Here is a 22,672-nt window from a genome sequence, read left to right as displayed (position 1 = left end):
CTCTTTTGAGACAGGAAATGTCACTGAACCTAGAGCTTCGCTGGCTGGCTGGGGAGCTTCTTGGGCTCTGCCGGTGTCCTCCTTTCTGAGGTGTTGGGGTTACGGGTGCACATTGCAATCTCTGGCTTCTACATGGGTGCTGCTGATCCAAGTTCAGATCCTCACGCTTCCTCAGCAAGCACGCTCCTGACTGGTTCCCTCAGCCCTAGGTTTTCCTCTTGTGGTGTTAGCCTGCAAAGATTCAGGGAAGGTCTTACTGTGTAGCCCTGGCTGGCCTGAAACTGGCTATGTAGACTAAGCTGGCTTCAAACCCACAGAGATCCACCCGCCTCTGCCTTCCCAGGGTTAAAGGCATGAACAACCACGCCCAGGCATTAGGGATCTGTTTTTTGTGCTATAAAAACTCCCACCTTTTGGTTTTCTTTCTCTAAGAAAGAAATACAGTGTTGTATCACTAAGTAAATGTCAGCCTGTGGACAGGGTCAGGGAATGCACACAAACCATGCTGTGCCAAGGCCAGGGCAAAACAAAACCATAAACCTATCTCTAAGATCCAAACTCAGCTTGCAGCCTTGTACTCCGGATAAGGAGTACAAGCAAGTAGCCTTGTTTAGGTAATTCATTTCACTCCTGATTGCACTTTCAAATTCTTTGTCTGTTTCCTTTTTTCCTTTTTAGCCGGTCTCATCATCCAGCCGGAGCTGGCTTTGAACTCTGTTCCTGCTGTCTTAGCCTCTAGAGTGTTTTCAGTCCTTCTGGGGTTGGGACTGACCATGGCTCAGTGGTAGGGCATTGGGGTATTGCTCATGAAGTCTGTGTCCAGTCCCTAGGACAGAAAGGATACTGCATTCCAGCACTGTTTCCTCTTCTCTCCAGCTAGCGTCTGTTTTTAAAATAGTGCTATCTTGATTTTCTGGTGAATTTTGAACCCTGGTTATATATCCAAGTTAATTCACTTATTTATTTAGACAGGGTCTCAGAAGTGACCTCAGATTTGGTGTGCATGACCTTGAACTCCCGATTCTCCTGCATCGACCTCTTGAGTTTGGAGATCACAGGGGTGTGCTACTACCCTTGATTGACGTGGGGCTGAAGGTTGAACCTGGAGCTTCATGCACATTTGACAAGCACCAGAGCACCAACTGAGCCCTGTTCCCAGCACTTTGTTCTCTTGAGATGTAGGCCTGGCTGACCCCAAATCTTTTTTATTTTTTTAAGCTTTATTTTTATTTTATATGTATGCGTTTTCTTGTCTTCATGTGTGCAGTGCCCGCAAAGGTCAGAAAGGGGCATAGGATTCCTTGGAACAGGAGTTTCAGAGGTTTGAGCTGCCATGAGGGTGCTGGGAATTGCACCTGGAGGAGCAGGCGGTGCCCTTAACTGTTGCCGAATCTCTCCGGCCCCAAACTCCTTTTGATTTCCCTCCTTGAGCCTCTCCAAGTGCTGGGATTACAGGTATAGGCCGCCTCACCCAGCTCAGCATTTTAAAAAGTTTCCCTTACTCTTTTCCCCCTTGAATTTTTATAACAAATTTTGTTAATTGTGTTAGAATAGCTTGCCTGGGCATGGTGGTTCATGCCTGCAAACTCAGCTCTTAGAAGACTGAGCCAGAAGGACTGCTAAGAGTTGGAGACCCGTGGGGGCTGGATAGGAGGTTTCAGGGAAATCTGGGTGATTTAGTGGTATTCTTTTTTTAAAAAGGAGGAAGAGAGGCACAAGGGAAGGAAGGCTGGAAGAAAAAGTAAAAAAAAAAATATTCTTACTAAATGTCAAACAGTAAAATGGTGGCCATGCTGGTTTGTTTGTGTCAACTTGATACTGACACTCAGTTGAGTATCCTGAGGGCATGTCTGTAGGACATTTTCCTGATGGGTGATTAATCTGGGAGGGCTGAGCCCACGATGGGCACTGCCACTGAGCAGGGGGTTCTGGGCTTCCTCAGAACACAGGCTGAGCAAAGCAGCAACATTATTCCTCAGGGTCTCTGCTGAGGCCTCCCCCGGGGTGGGCTGCCATTCTTTCCTGCTGGCATTTATTGCAGCAGCGAAGAAGCAAACGGGACAGTGGATTCGAACCTTTGCATTGCTCTTGTACAGGTGTTGACGAAGAGGAAAAGGCCACTGAGATGCATAAGATGAAGTCGCCGATGCAGACGAATCGGATGAGCGTCGATGCTGTGGAAATCGAAACCCTCAGAAAGACGGTGGAGGATTATTTCTGCTTTTGCTATGGTAAAAGCACCACACTTCAAAATTTGAGAAAAATACATTATGTCATGATGTTTCTTCTTTGAGAAATTGTGTTTGTGTGTACTCACATGTGTATTTGTGGGCGTGAGAGCTTTTGTGTGATAGGGCAACTTTGTGGAGTTGGGTCCTCTTTCCCATTCTATGGGTTCTGAGGATTTACTTTAGTTTGTGCAGTTAGTGTCTCTTTCATCACCAGTCTCCCTGGCCAGTGTGATACATTTCCTAAGTGGTAGATTTTATCCTTGATTGGACATTCATGTAATGTTTTACAGATTGAGTAGGTTATTTTGTGAATTTGAGGAAGTCAAAAGCACTCAGAAATAAGCAGAACTTTCTCAATTTTTGTTACCATTGGGTAGGCCTGGTGGCACGCCTCAGTTTCAATGAGAAGTCTGCATAGTGAGAGCCTATCTCAGAAGGCAACAAGAAAACAAACAAGTGTGTGTCTGTGTGTCTGTGTCTGTGTCTGTCGGTCAGGGGGTTGTGTGTGCATGTCATGGTGTGTATGAGAAGGTCAGAGGACAACTTTGTAGAGTCAGTTCTTTGACTTTATGTGAGTTCTGGGTTCGCAGTCAGGCAGCAGGGCTTGCACGGCAAGGGCCTTTCCCTTTGAGCCATCCTGCTGGCCTGAGAGCTCCTTGGTTTTGGCATCAGTGCTTATCCTTAGTTCTCTGCACTACCAGTCTGTGTTAGGACCGCGGTATGGTGCAGCAGAGCCTGTTGTCACCGCTGTAACTTATTTTGGTTTTGGGGTTGAACCCAGGCCATTGCTTGACAACTGAAGTGCACCCCACCCTCAGCCTGCTTTTTCATTGTGAGACAGGCCCACTAACCCTCAGGCTGGCCTTGCGTTCTCGTCAGCTCAGGCAGGCTTTGGACTCTGATCCTTCTGCCCCAGCCTCCCATTCAGCTGGGCTTACGGATAGGCCATACTGCCTAGAGTAAGGAGGGTTGTGGACCTCGTGTTTTGCCCTTTGACAGATTTGAGGCTCAGGAACTGGCTTGGGTGGGAATCAAAGTTAGTGTTTAAAGGGGTGTTTGAAATAGTATTTCAAGTTGGTGTTGAAGTCAGACACCGTGAGAACACTGAGAGTACCGCTTACTGAGCTTTGGTGAGCTCTTTTTATTTTGTTTTGCAGTTGTTTCTGTTTTTACAGACAGGGTCTCACTATGTCGCCCTGGCTGTCCTGGAACTCAGACATCTGCCTGCCTCTGCCTCCTCAGTACTGGGACTAACGGTGTGCACCAGCATGATCTGTTTGTGATAAGCTCTTGATGGTTAGTTTGTATGTGCGTCTGTGGGGGGGTGTGCATGCAGATGTGTACCTGCTGTGTGCATGTGCAGGTCATGTGTTTTTAGAATTGCTCTCCACCTTACATTTCCTCCTTTTTTACATCTGTGTGTTGTGATTGTACACACTTATGTGTCACTGTCCATGTATTCCACAGTGTTATGTGTAGGTGAGGGGATGAACAGCTTGAAGAAGTTGGTTTTCTATTTCTACCATGTGGGTTCTGGGAATTGAACTCAGGTCCTTAGGCCTGGCAGCAAGCCACTCTCACCTGCTGAGCATTTTGTCAGCTCTCCCCTACTGATTTATTATTTTTTTTAATTAAATTTTTTATAAATTTTATTTGTATGACTTTTTTTTTTTTTTTTTGCCTGCATGTATGTCTGTGTACTGTGTGTGTGCCTGTTGTCTGTGGAGGCCAGAAGAGCATGCTTACAGATGAAGATGAGCTGCAGCATGGGTGCTGGAAATCAAACACAGGTCTCCTGGAAGAGCAGTGCTCTTAACCACTGAGCCATTTCTCCCATGCTCTCCATCTTACTTTTTAAGACAGGTCTTCCTGGATCTGGAGCTCACTGACTTCCGAGACTGGTGGCCATTGGGCCCCAGGATTCCTTTTGCTTCACAGTGGTATCACTGTGTGAGCTTGAGTGGTATTAAGGTGTGAGCTTGCCCTGCCCCATTTTTTTTATACAGGTGCTGGAGATCCAAATTTGTGTCCTCATTAAGTGGCAATCACTTTACACACTGAGTCATCTCCCCAGCCACTGTGATTCACTTGTGACTGGGTGTGGGTCATGCTGATCCTCTGTCTTCCTCCCACAGGGAAAGCTTTAGGCAAATCCACAGTGGTCCCCGTGCCGTATGAGAAGATGCTGCGGGACCAGTCAGCTGTGGTGGTCCAGGGACTTCCCGAGGGAGTTGCCTTCAAGCATCCTGAGCACTACGACCTTGCAACCTTGAAGTGGATTTTGGAGAACAAGGCAGGGATTTCGTTCATCATTAAGAGGTGAGGTGCTTTCTCTTGTGTTGCCTGTCACACACTGTTCATCTGTGTTGACAGGTCTGTGTAGTCCAGATGCTGTTTGTGTTGCCTATGATAGTCTTGTGTATTCACACATGGTTTCCTGTTCTGTTTTCATGCAGACCTTTCCTTGAGCCGAAGAAACACCTTGGTGAGTTTAGTGAGAATTTTGGAGATTTGGTTTCTTTAAAAAACACAGAAATATTGTAAGAATGTGCTTTTGTTTTAATCCCAGGTGTGCGATGTGGGGCTGCTTTGGACTGTCCAAAGCAGCTGACTGTGATTTGCCTCGTGCTTTAGCAGAAGCATGGTTTTGCCAGCTGCAGATAGTTTCTGTGATTGTGTGACATTTGGAATTCTGGGAACTTTTCAGAGGGTGTGTAAATGGGTGAGCTCAGAGAGGCAGGTCTCTGTGGTTGTTGGTCATGTAGGGAGGTGGGTTGTGGTTAGCTGGTCAGTGAAGAAACAAAAGAAACTAGATTCAGAGATATTCCTGATGGCTTTCTCCCCTCTCTCCTTGTTTCTCTCTTATCCAGTATGTGGGGTGAAATGGGCAGGGTGGGGAGGAGATGGGAGGATAGAGGGTGGGAAGAGAAGAACTACTGAAGTAGCCAAGTCCACAAGTACCTTCCTGGGTACGTGTTAGCAGGCTGGAGGCCTGATTCTTTCCTGTGAGCTCCTTTGAGTCTGTGATAGAAGACGTTTTGGGTCGGTTAGTGGAAAACCTGAGGCAGCTCCCTGAGGTGAATCCATGGAGGCTACATGGTATTTCATATTTCCGTTTACCTGCTGTGTCTTCCTCTCCCAGATTCTAGGAGTGATTTGGTTGATACAGTGTCACCAGAATGGCTGAATAGTATTGAACACAGGTGTCCACTGAGTGCAGTTCATCTGTTAGAGATGTTCATGGCATCAAATGACCATGACCAGAATATAACCTCCATGTGTGAGAGCAGCCCAGAGGCATGGGGGAAGGTTATGGGAGGTTGAGGACGCTTGCAACAGGACTTCTTCAGGGTGATCTGGCCAGTCCCCTTACTTACTAAGACAGGGAAAGAGGAGTCAGCTGTCCCCTTCCAGCTCGGTCTACTTGACCTGTTTTGTTTTGTATTTGTGATTTTTTTTTTCTTCTTTAAAGAGAGTGCTCACGCTCTCGAGTGTGTATGTGTGTAAATGCATGAATTTGAATACACACACACACACACACACACACACACACACACACACTTTTCATTTTTTTCTGAGAGAAGATCTGAGGTAGCTAACTTGGCTTTGGCCTCTTTGTGAAGCCTAGACTAGCCTCAGCTGTCTGATCTTCCTGCCAGTCATTTGTAACCACATTTGACTCTTACACACATTTTCTGTTAAATGAAACAATTTAAATTTTATCAGTTTTATTAAGGTGTTATTGACACACTTAATTCAGCTATTTGAAGTGTTGAGAACATGATTTTTGGTAAATATACAATGCTAACCATTTGCAGTCTGGGCTGGGGACACAGCTACAGGATCTTGGCTGGGTGTGGGAGGCTGAGTTCAGTGTCCAGCACTGGAAACAGAGCAAGAAGTTACTTCTTGTTTGTTTTGAGCCCAGCTGACCTGAGAGTCACGAACTCCCAGCCTCCTCCAGGACTGTAAGTGAGGCCACCAGGAGGAGCTCAGCATATGTTCTTGATGAAATGTTTTTTTTTCTTTAGTCTCCTGTGCCGAAGGTGTCTTTCTTCTCTCATATGCTCTTGTCTGGAAGCTGGGAGCTCATTCAGTCTACAGCGCTTAATCACCACTCATGCTGTGCTGTATTGCAGAAAAGAAGGAAAACATCTCCTGACCATGGGCATTTGTCTTGCCAGTGTTCTGTCTCCTATCCGTTTGTGCGGTCTTTGACTTCCATGTAGCTGGAAGTGGAGCGCAGCGTGACAGTGCCCGGCAGATGCTCCTGCAGCGCACCTCTGGCCCCATCTGCAGTCTGCTTTGTGTCCTGCAGAATGTAAAAACATAAATTCATCTTTGCGTCTGCGTGTCCAGTGTTGCAGAAGCAGTCAGTGTCTTGTCTTGGGAACTTTGCTGGAGTCAGCTGACCCCGACTCTGTTTCTGGCTTTCCTTCACAGCAAATGTGAGAGTGGAGAGAGTGTCCCTCTTCCCTCTGCCAGTGTGCCTTTTCTTTCTAACTTTTTGGTCTGGCTAGGGTTAGCACCAAATACTAGTGGCTGTGGTACATGGAACCTTGAGGCTCATGTGAGAGAAAACACTGTCACTTCCGCATCGTTCTCTATGTTAGGCCAACATTCCTGTGACTATTGAGGGACAAGGCTACAGTGTGTGTGGGGGTCCTTTTTAAATTTATCTTTAAAAAAGATTTATTTATTTATTATGTATACAGTGTTCTGCCTGCATGTACACCTGCACTCTAGAAGACCTCACTATAGATGGTTGTGAGCCACCATGTGCTTGCTGGGAATTGAACTCAGGATCTCTGGAAGAGCAGCCAGGAGCAGCCAGTGCTCTTAGCCTCTGAGCCATTTCTCTAGCCCATGTGGGGTCCTTTTTAAGACTGGAAAAGAAACAGGATTGTGGCTCGGGCCTGTAATCCCAGCACTCAGCTGAAGCAGGAGGATATAAAGTTTGACCAGCACTGGCTACACAAAGAAAAATGCAGAGTAATTGTTATGCTTAAAGGTTAGGTCAAGGCCACAGACAGGATATAAACAGGCTCCTAGACAGCTCAGCAAGGAAAAGGCACATGCTGCCAGGCCTGATGACCTGAATTCCATTCCTGGGAGCTCCATAAAAAAGCTGAATACGGCAGCCTTCACGTGCAGTGCCAATGCCTCTGCTGTGAGCCGGAAGGCGGATGCAGGGAGAGCCGAAAGCTCGAGGGCCAGCTCCTCCTGAGAACACAGGGCAGCAGAGACCCTGCCTCAGTAAGGTGTCCTTCCACATAAGTGCCCTTGTGAGACGCACTTGCACACCGGTGCGCGCGCGCGCGCGCGCGCGCGCACACACACACACACACACATACACACACACACACACACACACAGACACACACACGCAAGGGGGAGTTACTGTGAATGACTTGCAGCTTGCGTTTGTTGTGGTTTTTTGTGGTGTGGCTGTGCCAGCTAAGGAACGTCCATATGGGCCTTCTTATGAGTCATTATTTTGTGGTCTTTTATTTAGAATATCGGATGTGTTCAATCAAAGTACTGGATTAATCAAATTGTACTCCTCACAGGCAACCCAAGCACGTTACATACACGGTGCTTACTTTCTTCCGTGATTTACATGTCCAGGCCCCATTTTTTAATTTCGTGTGTGTTTCCGTGTAAGCTGCACATAGGATGACAACCAAGTGTCTTCCTCTATTGCTCTCCACTTTATTTAAAAATAATTAAATTTGTTGTTTACCTTGGCTCTGGTCCGGTGCATGTGTGCCACAGCACACGTAGGACAGATAGCTGTATTTGTTTGTGTCTGTTTCTCTGGAAGCTTGCTTAGAGACACTCTTGCTCTATATATAAAGTTAGGATCCTTTTGTTGCAGCCTCCTGGGCAACCAGGAAATCATTCTGTAGACAGGCTAGATTTGAACTCACAGGGCTCCACCTGCTTATGCCTCCAGAATGCTGGGATTAAAGGTGTGTTCTACCATGCTGGGCTAAAATAAGTTTATTTTTTAAAAAACAAAGTGTACAATTTGTTTTTAGATGCGGGGCCTGGTTTTTTTGTTTTATTCTGACCAAGTTTTACTATGGAATCTGATGACCTTTAACTCATGGTCCTTCTGTCTAAGTCTCCTTAGTGTTATGATTCAGAAATGCCCCCATGCCCAAGTAGAGAGATTAGATATGGTGGGTCGTGTCAGCGAAGGATGAGGCAGGAGGATCATCTTTTGTTGTGGCCTATCGAGTTCCTGGGCAGCTTGGGCAGTGTCATGAACTATGTCCCAAAGTAAAGGAAAGTAAAAGGTGGGTAAGAGTTGTTCAGTGGGTGAAGGCATTTGCAGCCAGATTGGATGACTGGAGCTCTCCCCCTGGGACTCTCACAATGGACGGGGAGAGGCAATTCTGGGACATTGTCCTCTGACCCCTACACTTGTGCCCTAGCCTCCCAGTACTCACACAGATAAGGAAAAGGAGAGCTGGGCATGGTGGCTCATGGCTTTAACCCCAGAACTCAGGAGGCAGAGGCAGGTGGTCTTAGTGAGTTTAAAGAGGGCCTGGTCTACATAGTACTTTCTGGACTAGCCAGATACACACACACGTTGAGATCCTGTCTCAAAAACAAAACAAAACAAAAATGAAGCAAGATTAAACCAGAAAGAAGAGGAGTGGCGACAGAGTTCAGTGTTCCTGCCTGGGATGCCGGAGAAGCAGCCTCAGTCCAGCGCCTCAGTCCAGCGCAAACAAGTGGAACCCGCAGCTTGAGTTTAATGCCTTTAGAGGCACAGCCGACATGCAGTGACCTACAGATTTATAAAGCGCACAGTAACACAGTCCGTGTTGACCCATGTGCACCTGGACGCAGCACCACAGCTAAGATTGCTGCATTTCTTTCATTCCTGGGTCCTCATGGCTTCAGCCTGCTGCACCCTCAGGCTTTTGAGTTTTTTCCTATTTCTATGCATTTACTTGGATTTCCAGATTTACCTCCGTGTATATAGGCACACTACCTGTGTGCCTGGTTAGAACAGAGCAGCAGTTCCCCTTGGAACAGGACTTTTAGATGGTTGTGAGCTATCGTGTGGATGCTGGGAACCAAACTCAGGTCCTCTTACAAGAGTGACAACTGTTCTTAACTATCAGGCCAGCTCTCCAGCCCTAGCACTTCCAGATGTTCACGTGAATAGAATGGTGATGTGTGTTCTTTCGTTTGCCTTATTTTGAAATTACTGGTGCTTCACATAGTAATAGTTGACTATCTTTTTGGTGTGTGTGTGCACCCCCCCCCACTTTAAAGAATAATTGGAGACAGCCTCTCTGTGTAGCCCTGGCTGGCATGGAACTTAAGAGAGGTCTGCCTGCCTCTGCCTCTTAAGGGCTAGGCTGAACGGTGTGCTCTGTCACCCCGGCTTTTGCTTGTTAAGACTGGGTCTTGATTCCCAGGTGGCCTGGACCTTTTGATACAGTACAGGCTGTTCCCAAACTCAGAGCAGCCTTCTGCTTTTGCCTCCCATGCACTCCCCACAAGCTATTTCATTTTCGTCTCTGTTGTGATCTAGATATAGCACAGATGTGTGTGTTTGTTCCTGTGGTGAAGGAAATTTTGGCTGTAATTACAGGTTCAACCCCACCAGCTCCCCTCCAAGGTGCTGGGGACGAAGGCCAGGGGTGCTAGGCTCTACGAGGGTAGGACAGGGTTTTGCTGTGTAGTCTAGACTGGCCTTGAACTTTGACTCCTCCTGTTCAAGCATTTCTCATGCTTGGATTCTCTGTGTGCCTCCAAGCTTGGCAAGACAGTTCTTTTCATTGCAGTATAATTCACCATTTTAAAATGTCCCACAGGTTGGGCAACTGATCATTATCTAACTTAGAGCACTTCCGTCATGCCTCAGGAAAGCCCCCACACTGAGGCAGAGCCACTGGCCTTAAGTAGGGTCATAGTTACATCCGCAGTCTTACTGTGTGCCACTCAGGAAACGGTTTGTTTCTCTATTCAGCTCACTGACAACAAAATCAACTCTTCTGTGAAATGAAAAGTGGATGAAAGAGCTCAGAGGCTGTCATATTTGCATGTCTCTAGAAGTTTCTTGTCTAGGTCCTTCCAACCCCACCTTGAATTTCCCACAAGCCATGTCATAGTAGTTTATGCCTGTAATCCTGGCACTGTGTGAAGTGAGAGGTTGTTGAGAGTTGAAGACCAATTTGGGCTACACAGGGAGCCCCTATCTCAAAATACAAAACAAAAAACTGCAATAGCAAAAGGAGTTGCATGTTGGGGCTATGGTTATGTACACTTTTAATCCCAGCACTCAGGAAGCAGAGGCAGGCAGATCTCTGAAGTTCCAGGCCAGCCTAGTCTACAGAGTGAATTCTAAGACTCTGTCTCAAACAAAACAAAACAAAACAAAGAAACAGGCTGGAGGGGGGGGGGGGGTTGTTTGGGAATATTAAAATATCATCCCTGCTTAAAATGTTATTGAACTTGAGTGTGATTGACTTTTGTTTGTAGGTGGTCGAGCGATGGCAGCGGATGCTGAGAGGCCCCTCCTGTCTCCTGGTGGAAGGTAACCCCTCCCTCAGCATCACTGTGGTGCTACCACCCCAGAGTTCCCAAGGTAGAAGGCCTCGGTGCACACATCGGCCCCATGCAGAGGTGCAGCGTGCAGCCGAGCACTTGGTTGAAAGAATGTAAAGTTTGTTCTTGAGAAAAAGCATTACCTTAATGGCCCATGATAGTCTCATTGGAGTAGTTCTGCTCCCGCCTCCTAAGTGCCAGGACTACAGGTGTGTGACACCAGAAATGTAGGCGTTGCCTCAGTGTTTGTGCGTAGGGTACTTCCTAGGTAAGGCTGGGCACTAGGGAAGCTGTTGATTCCTGTGCAAGCGGCTCTCACAGTTGCGTTCCATGATCCACGTCTCTTCTTCCTTTCAGCTGTGGCCCCATCAAAGTGAAAACGGAGCCCACAGAAGATTCTGGTATGTACTAGTAATCTTAGAATCTATCTGAAAAATAGAGCATTTTGCTTAGTTGAGAAGGCTGTTTTCAGTCGTTAGCTCTTGTGTCTTGTTTTGCTGACCAGACTGACCTTTTCATGAGTCCCTGCCTCAGACTTACCCATGCTAGTATTGCAGGCCTGTGTTACTCTACCCAGTTTTGTTGTGGGAGAGGCCCCTAAAGATTTATTTATAATTAATTATGTGCCTGTATGTAAGTGTATGATATATTCGTATGTGAGGATGGGAGGAGGGAGGTTGTGTGTGTGTGCATGCTCCAAGTCCAGAGGTAGGGCATCCAGTCTCTCAGAACCCCGGGCTGGCTAGTTTGGAAGCTCAGTGGTCCGGCTCTGGTTCCCTCCTTCTGAGCTGGGGTTTAGGCATTGGCAGGCTTGGTTCTGGGGTGTGAGCTCTGGTGCTCGGGATTGTGTAGCAAGCGTTCTTAGCCACTGAGCTAGCTCTCCAGCTCCCTCCCTGTGATTTGAATTTGTAATTTCCTCAGGGGGTGATACTGAACATTTGTTCCATATACTCATTAGCTGTCCCTATGTCTTCTTTGATTACATGTCTGTTTGTCTTATGTGGGGAGGGAGGCTGCACCCAGGCATGTGTCTGCAGTGCCATGGTGTGCCTGTTGAGATCAGACAACCTCAAGTGCTGGTCTGAGCATGTCACCACTGCATAGGCCAGGCTCCCTGACCTACGAGATCCCAGGATTCTCTGCCTCCCATCTCACTGGAGAGAGCCTTACAGACGTGCCCTTCCATGCGCAACTTCACATGGGCTCTGGGGTGCTTCTCAGCTTCTGTTCTTGTTTTAACCTGTGGTTATTGGTTTTCTTCTCCCAGAAGTTCTGCGTATGTTTTGAGCACAAGTCAGAAATACGGTCTGCATGGGGCTGGAGAGATGGCTTAGTGGTTAAGAGCACTGTGTGCTCTTCCAAAGGACCGGGTTCAATTCCCAGCACCCACATGGCAGCTCACAGCTGTCTGTAACTCCATTTCCAAGGGATTGGACACTTTCACACTAATACAAATAAAATAAAATTAAATAAATTTTAAAAAAAGAAAGAAATACAGTCTGCAGGTGTTTCCTAGAGCCTTTTGCTTAATGTGTTTTCAAGCTTATAGGTTGTTTTTGGTTTTTTTAGATTTTAAAACATGTCTTCCTCTTTTTTTTCTTTTTTTTTTTTGAGGCACAGTCTCTGTGTAGCTGTGGCTGTGGTGGAGCACATTATGTAGGCCTGGTTGGCCTTGAACTCACAGACTTGCCTGCCTCTCCCTCCCCAAGTACTGGGATTAAAGATGTGCTTCACTATGCCTGGCTTAATTCATTTAAATTTTATATTTTGTTTTTGAGGGTATAGCAAAATTACATTATTTCTTCCTTCCCTTTCCTCCCTGTAAAGGTTGCTCTCTTTCAGAGTCATGTATACACACACACACACACACACACACACACACACATACACACATACATACATACATACATACACACACACACACACAGAGTCCTAAAAATAACCTGCTTGGTCTGTGTAATGTTAGTCACTTGACTGTGTGTTTAAGCTGAGAAGACTTTTTTCTGCTCCCACCATTCCTTAGTTGCCTGTAGCTCTTTGTATATGGTTGAGGCCTTGTGGGGTTTTAAGGTTTTTTAAAACCTAGTTTTAAAAGTTAGCTTTTTTAGCATTTGGGAGGCAGAGGCAGGCAGCTCTCTGAGTTTGAGGCCAGCCTGGTCTACAGAGGAAGTTCAGGACAGCCAGGGCTACACAGAGAAACCCTGTCTTGAAAGCTGAAAAAAAAAAAAAAATCCCTGCGTGTTTATATGGATATGAGTACAGTGCTTCCAGGGGCCAGAAGAATGCATCAGAACTCCTGGAGCTAGAGTCACTGGCACTTGTGAGTTACCAAAATAGGTGCTGGGAACTGAGCGAAGAGTATTCTTCGCTCTGCGCCATCTCTCCAGCCCCATCACTGAGGCATTTTCACACGCAGACATCATTACAGTTTTGCTTACCCGTGCGCCATAGTACCACCCAGCCCCTGCCCCCTTTCTGCTTTGTTGTTATTTTCTGACACTGTGGCTCTGTGGCTCTGGCTGTCCTGCTGTAGCTCAGGCTGTAGCTTCTCTCTCAGCCTCCTGGTTGCTGTAATGAAAGGTATTCCTCTCTGAACCAGGCAGAATTTTTTTTTTTTTTTTTAGGCTAAAAAATTTTTTTTTAGCCTAGAAAAGATTTGTCCAAGTTAAAGTCAGCAAAGATTTTCAACTGGGTTTCTTCTGGGTGGTGGGCTATAGTGTTAAATCTTAGCGTTTAGTCTCTGGGGGTGAGACTGTCATTCAGCATGTCATAAGCTAAGAGTATAAGTCACTCAGCTTGTGTGTACACTGAGTGACTTTTGAGTCTGAGCCCACTCTCCCTTGCTCATCGAGAGCAGAAGGGCTGCCATGTCCCACTGGTGCAGTGTTAAGGACCTTCTTCTGTCCTGTTGTGCGAGCCGAGGGGCCTTGCTTATTCCCTGCCTCTCACCTTTTCCCGTGGAGCTAATTGATTTTTTTTTAATGGAAAAAAATGTTTATTTTGAAATTAATTTAGAAATAGAAATGCTCATAGGGAGGAGGAGAGGGAGAAAAGCACAGAGTAGACAGCAGCTTCTCCTTCGTGTCACACCCTCATCCATCCAGCCGCTCCCACGGTCCCAAGGACCCAGCCACCCACGGTAATGCTATGAATAGGGATATGGATCGTTTCACAGAGCAGCCTACGAACCCACGATAGCAGGTCCTACTGCTGTGGCCTGGGCAGGCTTGTGGAGTTGTTTTCTAATGGATTTGGTGCATCTTTTAAGCAGCCAAATGGAGTTCTTCACGAACTGCTGACGTGGCTCAACGAACTGCACTTCCTGATCCATATCCACTTTTGGAATGGCAGTTTGAGTAGTGTAGGAGAGAGCACTGAGCCAGTGGAGCCCGAGCTAACTGATTCTCACTGTGAGGTTTGTTCAGGTCAGTAGGTTGGTTGGGTCTGTGTCACTTGCTGACACCTTGCCTTGGTTGGGTTGCAGATGTTTTTCCAGCACCCACCCAAGAAACATTAGCCCTTTCAGAGTCTTTAAAGTGTGTAAAGATCTTAACGCACAGTGCCCTGGAAGTGTGACCTACTGGAGACTGTCACTTGTTTTGCAGGCATTTCTCTGGAAATGGCTGCTGTGACAGTGAAGGAGGAGTCAGAAGACCCTGACTACTATCAGTATAATATTCAAGGTAACAGTTGTCCGATGTAGTCTTTTTCCTGACCCTTGCTGGGGCCGTTCAGCTCTGTGAACAATGTATTCTGTACAGCGCCTGTTCCTGGTCTGCATTCCAGCCGGGAGCACGTGGACTCTCGTCTGCACCCATGCCTTCACTTGTATGTCAGTCTGGTTGTCTTGGCAATTGAAGTGTGTCATGGCAGCAGAGCGCTCGGGAGGCGGCTGGAGCTACACGGGGAGACCTTGCCTCGGCAAGCGAACGTTTCCGTGCCTACTTCATCATGTGCCTTGTGAATTTTTCACAAAGTTCTGGTTTGCATTTGCCTGTGTAGACTTGATTTTCCTTAAAAGTTACAAGACCTAGTGGATGTGGAGCATTTTACAAATAACTGGAATAATATTTGTGGTGTTTAAGTGTGCAGATATTTGTGTCCATGTACTGCCGAGTATCAGTGACATTCATTAAAAAACCATTGTGGGTGAGGCCCCGCACGACCCAGTGTGCACACGCCTGGTGGAAGGAGAATGAGGAGTTGGCTTTTCTTTTCATGGTGGAGCTTCTGGAGATTGAACTTGGACCATTGGGCTTGGTTGCATGTGCCTTTACCCCCCAAACCATCTTGCTGGTCCCACTTTTATGCTGTCTGCAGTTCGTTCTGAACAGTTTACTGTTTGTGATACCAGGACTTAAAGCTGAGCTAATTGTAAGGATTACTTTTGGTTTTAGAGCTAAGATGTTGCAGAGCATCTAGTCTTGGTTGTTAGTGCTTTGCTCATGTGAACATAAACATAACAGGTGGACTGATCTTTAAAGTAGCCCCACCATTAATATATTCTTCATTGGCATTATTTCCATTGCCTGCTATAAGGTTCCTCCTCACACACTCACACACACACACACACACACACACACTCTCTCTCTCTCTCTCTCTCTCTCTCTCTCTCTCTCTCTCTCACACACACACACACACACACTTACACACTGACTCAACACACACCCTCAGCATCCACACTGGAAAGGTGACTTTTTATTTATGTGGTATTTCTTGAAACAGGGTCTTTATTATTATGTAGTTCTTGCTGGTACTTGTGTAGACAGGTTGGCCTCAAACTCACAAGCTCCACGTGTCTCTGCCTCCTGAGCTCTGGGATCAAAGGCGTGCGCCATCACTCCTAGCCTTAATTGATTTTTCCCAGTGTGTGTTCATTGTACAGAATGCCAGTTTGCTTTGCCTGGGGCAGGGGCTCACATAGCTCAGGTTGCCCTCAAGCTCCTTATGTAGCTGAGGATGACTTCTGACTTCTGATCCTCCTGCCTCTACCCTCTGAGTTTTTACTTTGGTATTAGTCATCTTCACTGAACTGCTTGTTTGTCCAGTGCAGTTAAAGAGGCAGAGCTGCATATTCAGCTGGCTATTCCCCAGGCGAGTAGAGCAGTGCCTTGTGGGTGTATCCCTTTCCTCTGTCTGCCCTTCTCCCTCTCCTCTCTTCCACACACCCGTTTTGTGCTGGAGAGTAAACGCAGGGTCTTGAGCTGCTTGAGGAAGCCGGTGGTGTCCTGTCCTGAGCTCTGCCACAGCCCTCCACTGTCCCTTGCTTGTCCTGTGTGGATGTCTTTGTGTGTCCTTGTTTGCCATCACAGATGTTTCAAATGCAGTGGTCCTTAACCTGTGGGTCTGACCCCTTTGGGGGTGAACAACTCTTTCCCAGGGGTCTCCTGAAGCCATCCGGCAACACAGATATTTACATTATGAGTGGTAAGAGCAGCAAAATTACAACTGTGAAGTAGCAGTGAAAATAACTTTTTGGTTGGGCCTCACCACAACATTAAAGGGTTGCAGCGTTAGAAAGGTTGAGAAACAGTGGCTTAGGGTGTTTTCTGTGTTGGATTCAGAGGTAGTATTTTGTGTTCATATTTTGTTTTATTATGGGAATGTGGTTTTGCCAAGAGCCTAGGTTCTAAAGCTTAGGATTCTCTTATTCTTCTGGTTATTGGTATTTCAGGCTGTATTTTATTGTTATTTATTTGTTTTGTGTTAAGAGATGCTTTGTCATTTAAATTGATTAACTAGTGCAGTTACGTTAGCTAATTGATTAGCTTAAAGCTTGTTCAGGGTGTTGGGCTTTAGCTCGGCGGGCTCCTCCCCCCAGTGCAGGAGCCCTGGCTTTCAGCCTGCTGACGGGGAGCCCATACATCCCCAGCACTCTGGAGGTGGAGGCAGCAAGACCAGAATTGAAGGCCAGCCTGCACTTCATATGACTGTCTCAAGTAAAGTGAAAACTTCCTTGCACTGGAAAATGTGTTTGTTTCCTGGATCTGTGGCTTTGTAGCTCTGGTAACCTGATGCTGTGTTTGTCCTAGTCAACTCTCAGGCTTTGATTATGGCATCCTCATACATGTGTGTCCTGCACTTAGACATGACCCTGTGTTCTTTTGTCCCTCTTCTCTGTGTACCCGAGTCCCCTTCCTCTCTCCCAGGTAATCCCCCTTCCATTCCCATGTGTTTTCAAACTATTTTACTAGTGGAGAAATGGTTAACATAATGAAAAGTATTCTGGCTTCGAGAGCATATGGAGACCTGACTGGTGGTTTGTTGTCTGTGTTTGTGTGGTGGCTGGTATCGCTGATAGGGTCTGTTCTTCAGGAAGCCTGGGAGCTTGACAGCTTGGCTTTGCATCTTTCTTAAGCAATCCCTGTAAAGGAAGAAGCAGACAGTGGGCAGGGCGTGAAGTCAGCCTTAGCCTTCTCTGTGCGGAGTACTCCTCCATTTGAACCACTCAGCTTCCATTGCAGACCTGCCATTTCCATACCATCGGTCCTCATCAGCCATCCTCAATAACGTGTACATACACCTTAACCTGAGCACACATTTTCCCCATGAACCAACACCATCGACTAACATTTTTTCCTGTTTTTCTTTCTAAAAAGGCCATCCTTCCATATAGCTCACCCACACATGCACTGTGACCAGCATATGCTTTGAAATTCCTTTTGAAGCTTATCTTTGTATTCCAAAGCAGGCCCTTCTGAAACTGATGATGTTGATGAAAAGCTCCCCCTTTCGAAGGCTTTGCAAGGTATCACCTTTTCACTTCTGCTCTCCCGCATCCTGTTTGTATTTAATGTTTCTTTATATTGGACAGACTGTTTTAATAATTATAACTATTACTTTTCCAAATGGAAAAGGAAAAAATGTATTGGCCTTTTTTTTTTTAAACATGAATGAACTTCACAAGCAAAATTTTTCAAAACCAATTTTCCCTTTTGTGAATCTAGTAATGAATCTCGAAATGGGTACATGACACACTTTCCTATTGAAGGTAAAGTACACTTTATACCTTTATCAGCATAGTCGGCAGTCAGGCTGTTACTGTCGGGTTAGCAATGTGACTAGTGATAAGGCCGCGGTGACGCCTAGCTTTGGGAAGGATGACAAACTATCTATCACTTGTAAATCCCTGTGCTTGTTAAATGAGTCTTTGGGTAATTTTTGTGCTGTGTTCCGAGGCTTGATCTTAGTCTGTTAGTGATGGCCGGTCTGGCCTTGTTCTCATGAGACCTCTCTTCTTTCGCATTACTCTATAATGTCATTATAATTGTGTTGCTGGTTTTTATTGACTTTAGTGGAGCAGAGAGGACGTAGAGGGTCATAGCATGCATGAGCAGCTTTCTTCGTGCCCTCGGTGTCTTGGTGGCCCTTCCTGTTGGATGGATGGCTGCTTCTCCCTTCGCTCATGTTTCTTTTGACTTTACACAGTCAAAGAATTTACAGCTCTAAATGCAAAAGTTAAGGCAAAAAGAGATAAGAGTGCATGTAGAGGAGGCCCATCATGCCTGTTGCTCACAGGTCGACTTGTGAATACAGTGCTGCCCTTAGCTCTGAGTTCCGGCAAGTTCCCACTGTAGAGAGAGTTCGAAGCATCCTGGGACAATCAGAGCATGGCCGAACAGAGCGCTGCAACACAGCAGTGTTGACGCATAAGCTGGCACTGAGAGCTCTGAGCATGAATGTGTTCCCTAATACTCCAGTATACTGGCAGCTTTGGCCTGGCTGTCCCTTAGGAGTGAGCCGAGCACAGATGTCAGGAGGCCTGCCACCCACCCCTCTGACTCCTTTGTCCTGGCAGGTGACGATGTGTTTTCCCTCTTTTCCTTGTCCACAGCTTAGACACTTAGAGATTGACGATGCACTTGGGGCCGGCTGTGCACTGGATCCTAAGTGGCCGGCTGGTGTCTTGGCTGGTGTCTTTCCTACTGTGCCTGGTCCCCTTGCTGTAGTAGGATGAACTGCTGCCCCTGGCTGCCTGACCCGACAGGTGGCTGGATGTATGCCCCATGTCCAGAAGCAGGCAGGTTATTAAAGTGCTTTAAGTACAACTTTGATTAAGTGATGGGATGGTGTCTGTAGCCTCTTTCGTGCAGGAAGGAAAAGAGGGAACTCCACACACAGTGAGCCCCGACTTTCCTTTTGACACTTGTTAGGTCTCTAGCAAAGAAAGGATTTCTTCTGATTTGGTGTTTTGTTTGTGAGTCCTTGGCAGACGAGCATGGTACCTGGACTGTCATTGCTTCTCAGATCCCAGCATCCCTCAGCAACGTAGCATGTGGAGACAGACTGCTATCAGATCCCCAGCCAGCCCCGTGTAGTTTTGTTCTGGATGTTTGTACTTTCAAGTTTTCAGCTTCCAAATAGAAGAGTTATTTTTTTGAAATTTAATTTAGAAAACAATTATTTAAACTTATTACTGAGTTAAAAATATCTTTATATGTTTTTTTATTAAATTGTATGGTCACCTAGTTTTTCTTCTTTTGCTGTTTTTTTTTTTTTTTTTACTGGTTTAGTATATACTGTTCATTTTCTTTTTAGGAAGCCATCATTCTTCAGAAGGCAACGAAGGAACAGAAGTGGAAGTGCCAGCAGAAGGTTAGGAAAGAAGGGACTTTGACTATTTCCGCATTTGTTGCTCTTCAGATTGTGTCCCCGTGAGCCTGCTCCCGAGATGAGGCGGTGGTGTTGGAGGCGGCGGTGGTGCGGGCCTTCGTGGCTGGATTTCCTTTCCGGGGAGGAGGCATATGGGGCCGCACACTGTGCTGACAGGCTCTAGCCTTGCCGCCATGCTCAGTGATGCTCTTGGCCAGTCCAAGTGAGCAGGCCCTTCTAGTTCTTTTTTGCTTTCTTGTGCTATGTTGAAAGTACAGCGAGGATAAGTAACTGTGGTGTTTTATTAAGTTAGTTTATTTTTTCAATGTTTTAGAATCAAAACGATTCCTGGTGTATCTTTTTAACTTTAAAGCGTACTGTCTGTCATCTGCAGTTTGTAGGGCAACAGATAAGCTTTGTGGTTGAGAAGTTCTCTGTCTTCTCACTGCTAACGGCACCCACAGCTGCCCCAGAATGGCTGCCACTCTGCTAGCCACTGAGTTCTCGTCACTCAGCCGACACAGCTAAGAATGTTAAGGAGCCCGACTGCACAGCATGTGGGGACGCCCCCTGCTAGGTGATTGGAGCAGTTCAGATGGCCAGTGAGCCATCTTGTTTCTGAATCAGGATTCCTCTTGTTTGCTGCTGTTCATAGAGCGTAGGGGATTTATCCTACAGTTTTGCATTCCTTGTATCTGTTGTTTCATTTTATTTACAAAATCATAAATTTGACCTTTGCCTTCTTCTAATGAAGGGGTGGCCCTAACAAAGACATGGGCTGATGTTTGTACTTTCAGTTGCAGAAGTAGGCTTTCTAGTAGGAATATGTTTCTTTCAGAAGTGTTGATGTTCTAGCCGGGCGGGTGTGGTAGCGCCCACTGTTATCCCTGCACCTGGGAGGCTGAGGCAGGAGGATCACCCATGAGTTTGCGGCCAGCCTGGGCTACATGGTGAAACCCTGTCTCAAAATGATAAAACAGAAAAAGAAATATTTGTGCTAACTTGAGATGCTCTCCATGGTGAGTGTCCTGAATGGCTTGGGGACTAATCGGACAGTCCTCTGTGGCAGTTCTTAGGTTGGAGTGGGTGGTACTGCCAACAAGAGGCCTCTGCCCAGGACCCGAGTGGTTCACCCAGCACCAGGCTGCTTCACGGTTTCAGAGTCTATCAACACATACTAGGTCTTGGGAGACTTGTTTCTGACCAAATTTTGACGGATGTGTTCCAGTGTTACCAGCTGGGCACACTTGGCTTCTGCTCTTAATTCCTGTACTAACAGCAGCAGACATCATCTCTGACATATCAGTTAATCTCTCAGCCTTTGCAAAATGAAAGCTAACAAAAATTCCCTGCCTTCCAGCAGCAACATTTCTTCCTGTGTACATCCCGTTTCCTGTAGCAGCACGAGTCTTAGGCCGAGAATCTTGCAGGCCGAGCCAGCTGTGGTCCTGCATGCATGTGGCGCTGGCTTTCCCGCCGTGCAAAGGTCTCCTTTGCAAAAAGGTGGTTGTGCTTTTAAGAGTGTAAGCCACTCCTAGGATTCCTGGAAGGTGGGAGGCCTTAGTGTCCAAACTAGAAAGCCGGTGTTTATCTGGCACCCTCCAGTTAGAGCAAGGAAGCAGTGTGAGTTCGCTGTAACTGCCTCCAAGAACGGGGGCTCTTGAGTCCACTGAAGCAGGTAACTTGGTATTATCTTAACATTTCCTAGAATTTTGTTTTCTTTTCTCCCTAGTTATGCTCAAGGGTCCAATGAGCATGAAATGAATTCACATGCCAGTTGCATTTTATTGTAGGCTTCTTTTGGAGCACCAGACAGTAAGTGTTGGCGCACACGGAACATGCTGAATAATGAATGTCATTGTAGAATTTTATTTTTTTCAAGATTCTACTCAACATGTCCCTTCAGAAACAAGTGAGGACCCAGAAGTTGAGGTGACCATTGAAGGTTAGTTACTTAAGCCTTGACTCCAAGAGTTCACTTCTGGTCATGAGCATCTGTGCCACAGTCACACTGAGTGTACATCTCATCCATTCCGAAGGACGCTGGGGACAGAGCAGCCCACGCCCCGGCAGGGCTCCCCAGTGGCCCTGGGAGTACTGGGCGACACATTTAAGCTGTGCAAATTAAATTAGACATTCAAACTTAGATCCACACACATACAGAGGCAGGTTCCAGGAGCTTTCAGGTTATGAGGGAAGAAATTTAAGAAAAGCTGAAGCCCCTGGTACCTCAGATGGGAGAAGAAGGCTGCCAAGGCTGGCTTCAAACTCTTGGGGCTCCTGCCATCCTCCTTGCCTCAGTTTCCCAAGTGGCTAAGACTGTAGGCATATGCTATCACACTTGGTGAATCAGTAACTTTTAAACTCCTGCCCCCCAATACTCCTTCATGGATAATATACTATTTATCCTTTGAAAATGTTTGGAAGCAATGGTTACAAATAAAATTTAAAATAATCTTCAATAGCTAAATTGCTGTAGCCCTAATTTATTTTATTTTATTTTATTTTATTTTTGTTTTGAGACAGGGTTTCACCGTGTAGCCCTGGCTATCTTGGACTTGCTTTGTAGACCAGGCTGGCCTCGATCTCACAGAGATCCACCTGCCTCTGTCTCCCGAGTGCTGGGATTAAAGGCATGTGCTTTTAGTATTTTTATTTTCTAGAGTCGAATCTCACTAGGAGGCCTTGGCTGTCCTAGAACTGTTTTGTGGACCAGGCTGGTATTGATCTCTTAAGTTCTGCCTGCCTCTGTCTCAAGTGCTGAGACTTGGGGTGCGAGCTGCCAGCAGGGTCTCTTCCTATAATCCGGGTGTCTCCCAGTGCTCCTCTCTAAGAGCCCCAGCTCGCTGCTTTCTGGAATAGCACTGGAAACTGGGCCCTAATACTCTCACCTACTCTGTTCCTTCACTGAGAGGCGGCAGTACATTGCTGATAGATGACTTATATGCACGTGTGTATGCCTGGATACCTGTGTCTTTGCAAATGTACAGATGCAAATTTTTGTCACAAAGCTCATCTCCCCCACTCCGCCCCGCCCCAAATACCACACAGCAGTTTTTCTCCTAATCACAGCATAACCTTTCTTGGTTTGGGGGCTTGGGTGTGCTCTGTCTCCCTGTCTCTGTCTTTCTCTGTAACCTATCCTGTTTTGTCTCCATTGTATTGAAGATGTAAGCTGGTCGGTGGCTTTCACCAGAAAAGAATTTTTCATACATCATATGTCAATATCAGTAAATTAATACATGGATTTGTCTTTCTCATTAACATAGTTTTATGAA

General features: G+C 46.4%; 1 protein-coding gene and 1 pseudogene across 10 annotated transcripts in view; one reads left to right on the top strand and one right to left on the bottom strand.

Moving 5' to 3' along the window:
* The window catches only part of Gtf2i (general transcription factor IIi), an 83,724-nt gene that overhangs the window by 24,653 nt on the left and 36,399 nt on the right, over positions 1 to 22,672 (top strand). For 4 of the 10 annotated variants that reach the window (XM_055606261.1, XM_055606259.1, XM_055606262.1 and 1 more), the window contains 9 exons: positions 2,097 to 2,231; positions 4,367 to 4,550; positions 4,688 to 4,716; positions 10,737 to 10,791; positions 11,160 to 11,203; positions 14,408 to 14,485; positions 17,491 to 17,550; positions 19,341 to 19,397; positions 21,277 to 21,339. In XM_055606261.1, the coding sequence (XP_055462236.1) occupies positions 2,097 to 2,231; positions 4,367 to 4,550; positions 4,688 to 4,716; positions 10,737 to 10,791; positions 11,160 to 11,203; positions 14,408 to 14,485; positions 17,491 to 17,550; positions 19,341 to 19,397; positions 21,277 to 21,339 (705 nt within the window). The remainder of the gene's footprint in view (positions 1 to 2,096; positions 2,232 to 4,366; positions 4,551 to 4,687; positions 4,717 to 10,736; positions 10,792 to 11,159; positions 11,204 to 14,407; positions 14,486 to 17,490; positions 17,551 to 19,340; positions 19,398 to 21,276; positions 21,340 to 22,672) is intronic. The other 6 variants (XM_055606263.1, XM_055606264.1, XM_055606266.1 and 3 more) reach the window with 6 other exon arrangements.
* On the bottom strand, positions 13,887 to 14,133 carry LOC129675832 (protein transport protein Sec61 subunit gamma-like; annotated as a pseudogene).

Source organism: Psammomys obesus, unplaced genomic scaffold (genome assembly GCF_907164565.1).
Source record: "Psammomys obesus unplaced genomic scaffold, mPsaObe1.curated_primary_1811, whole genome shotgun sequence".
NCBI lineage: Eukaryota > Metazoa > Chordata > Mammalia > Rodentia > Muridae > Psammomys > Psammomys obesus.
The sequence above is the reverse complement of the archived record's forward strand: the minus strand, read 5'-3'. Positions and strand labels throughout refer to the sequence as shown.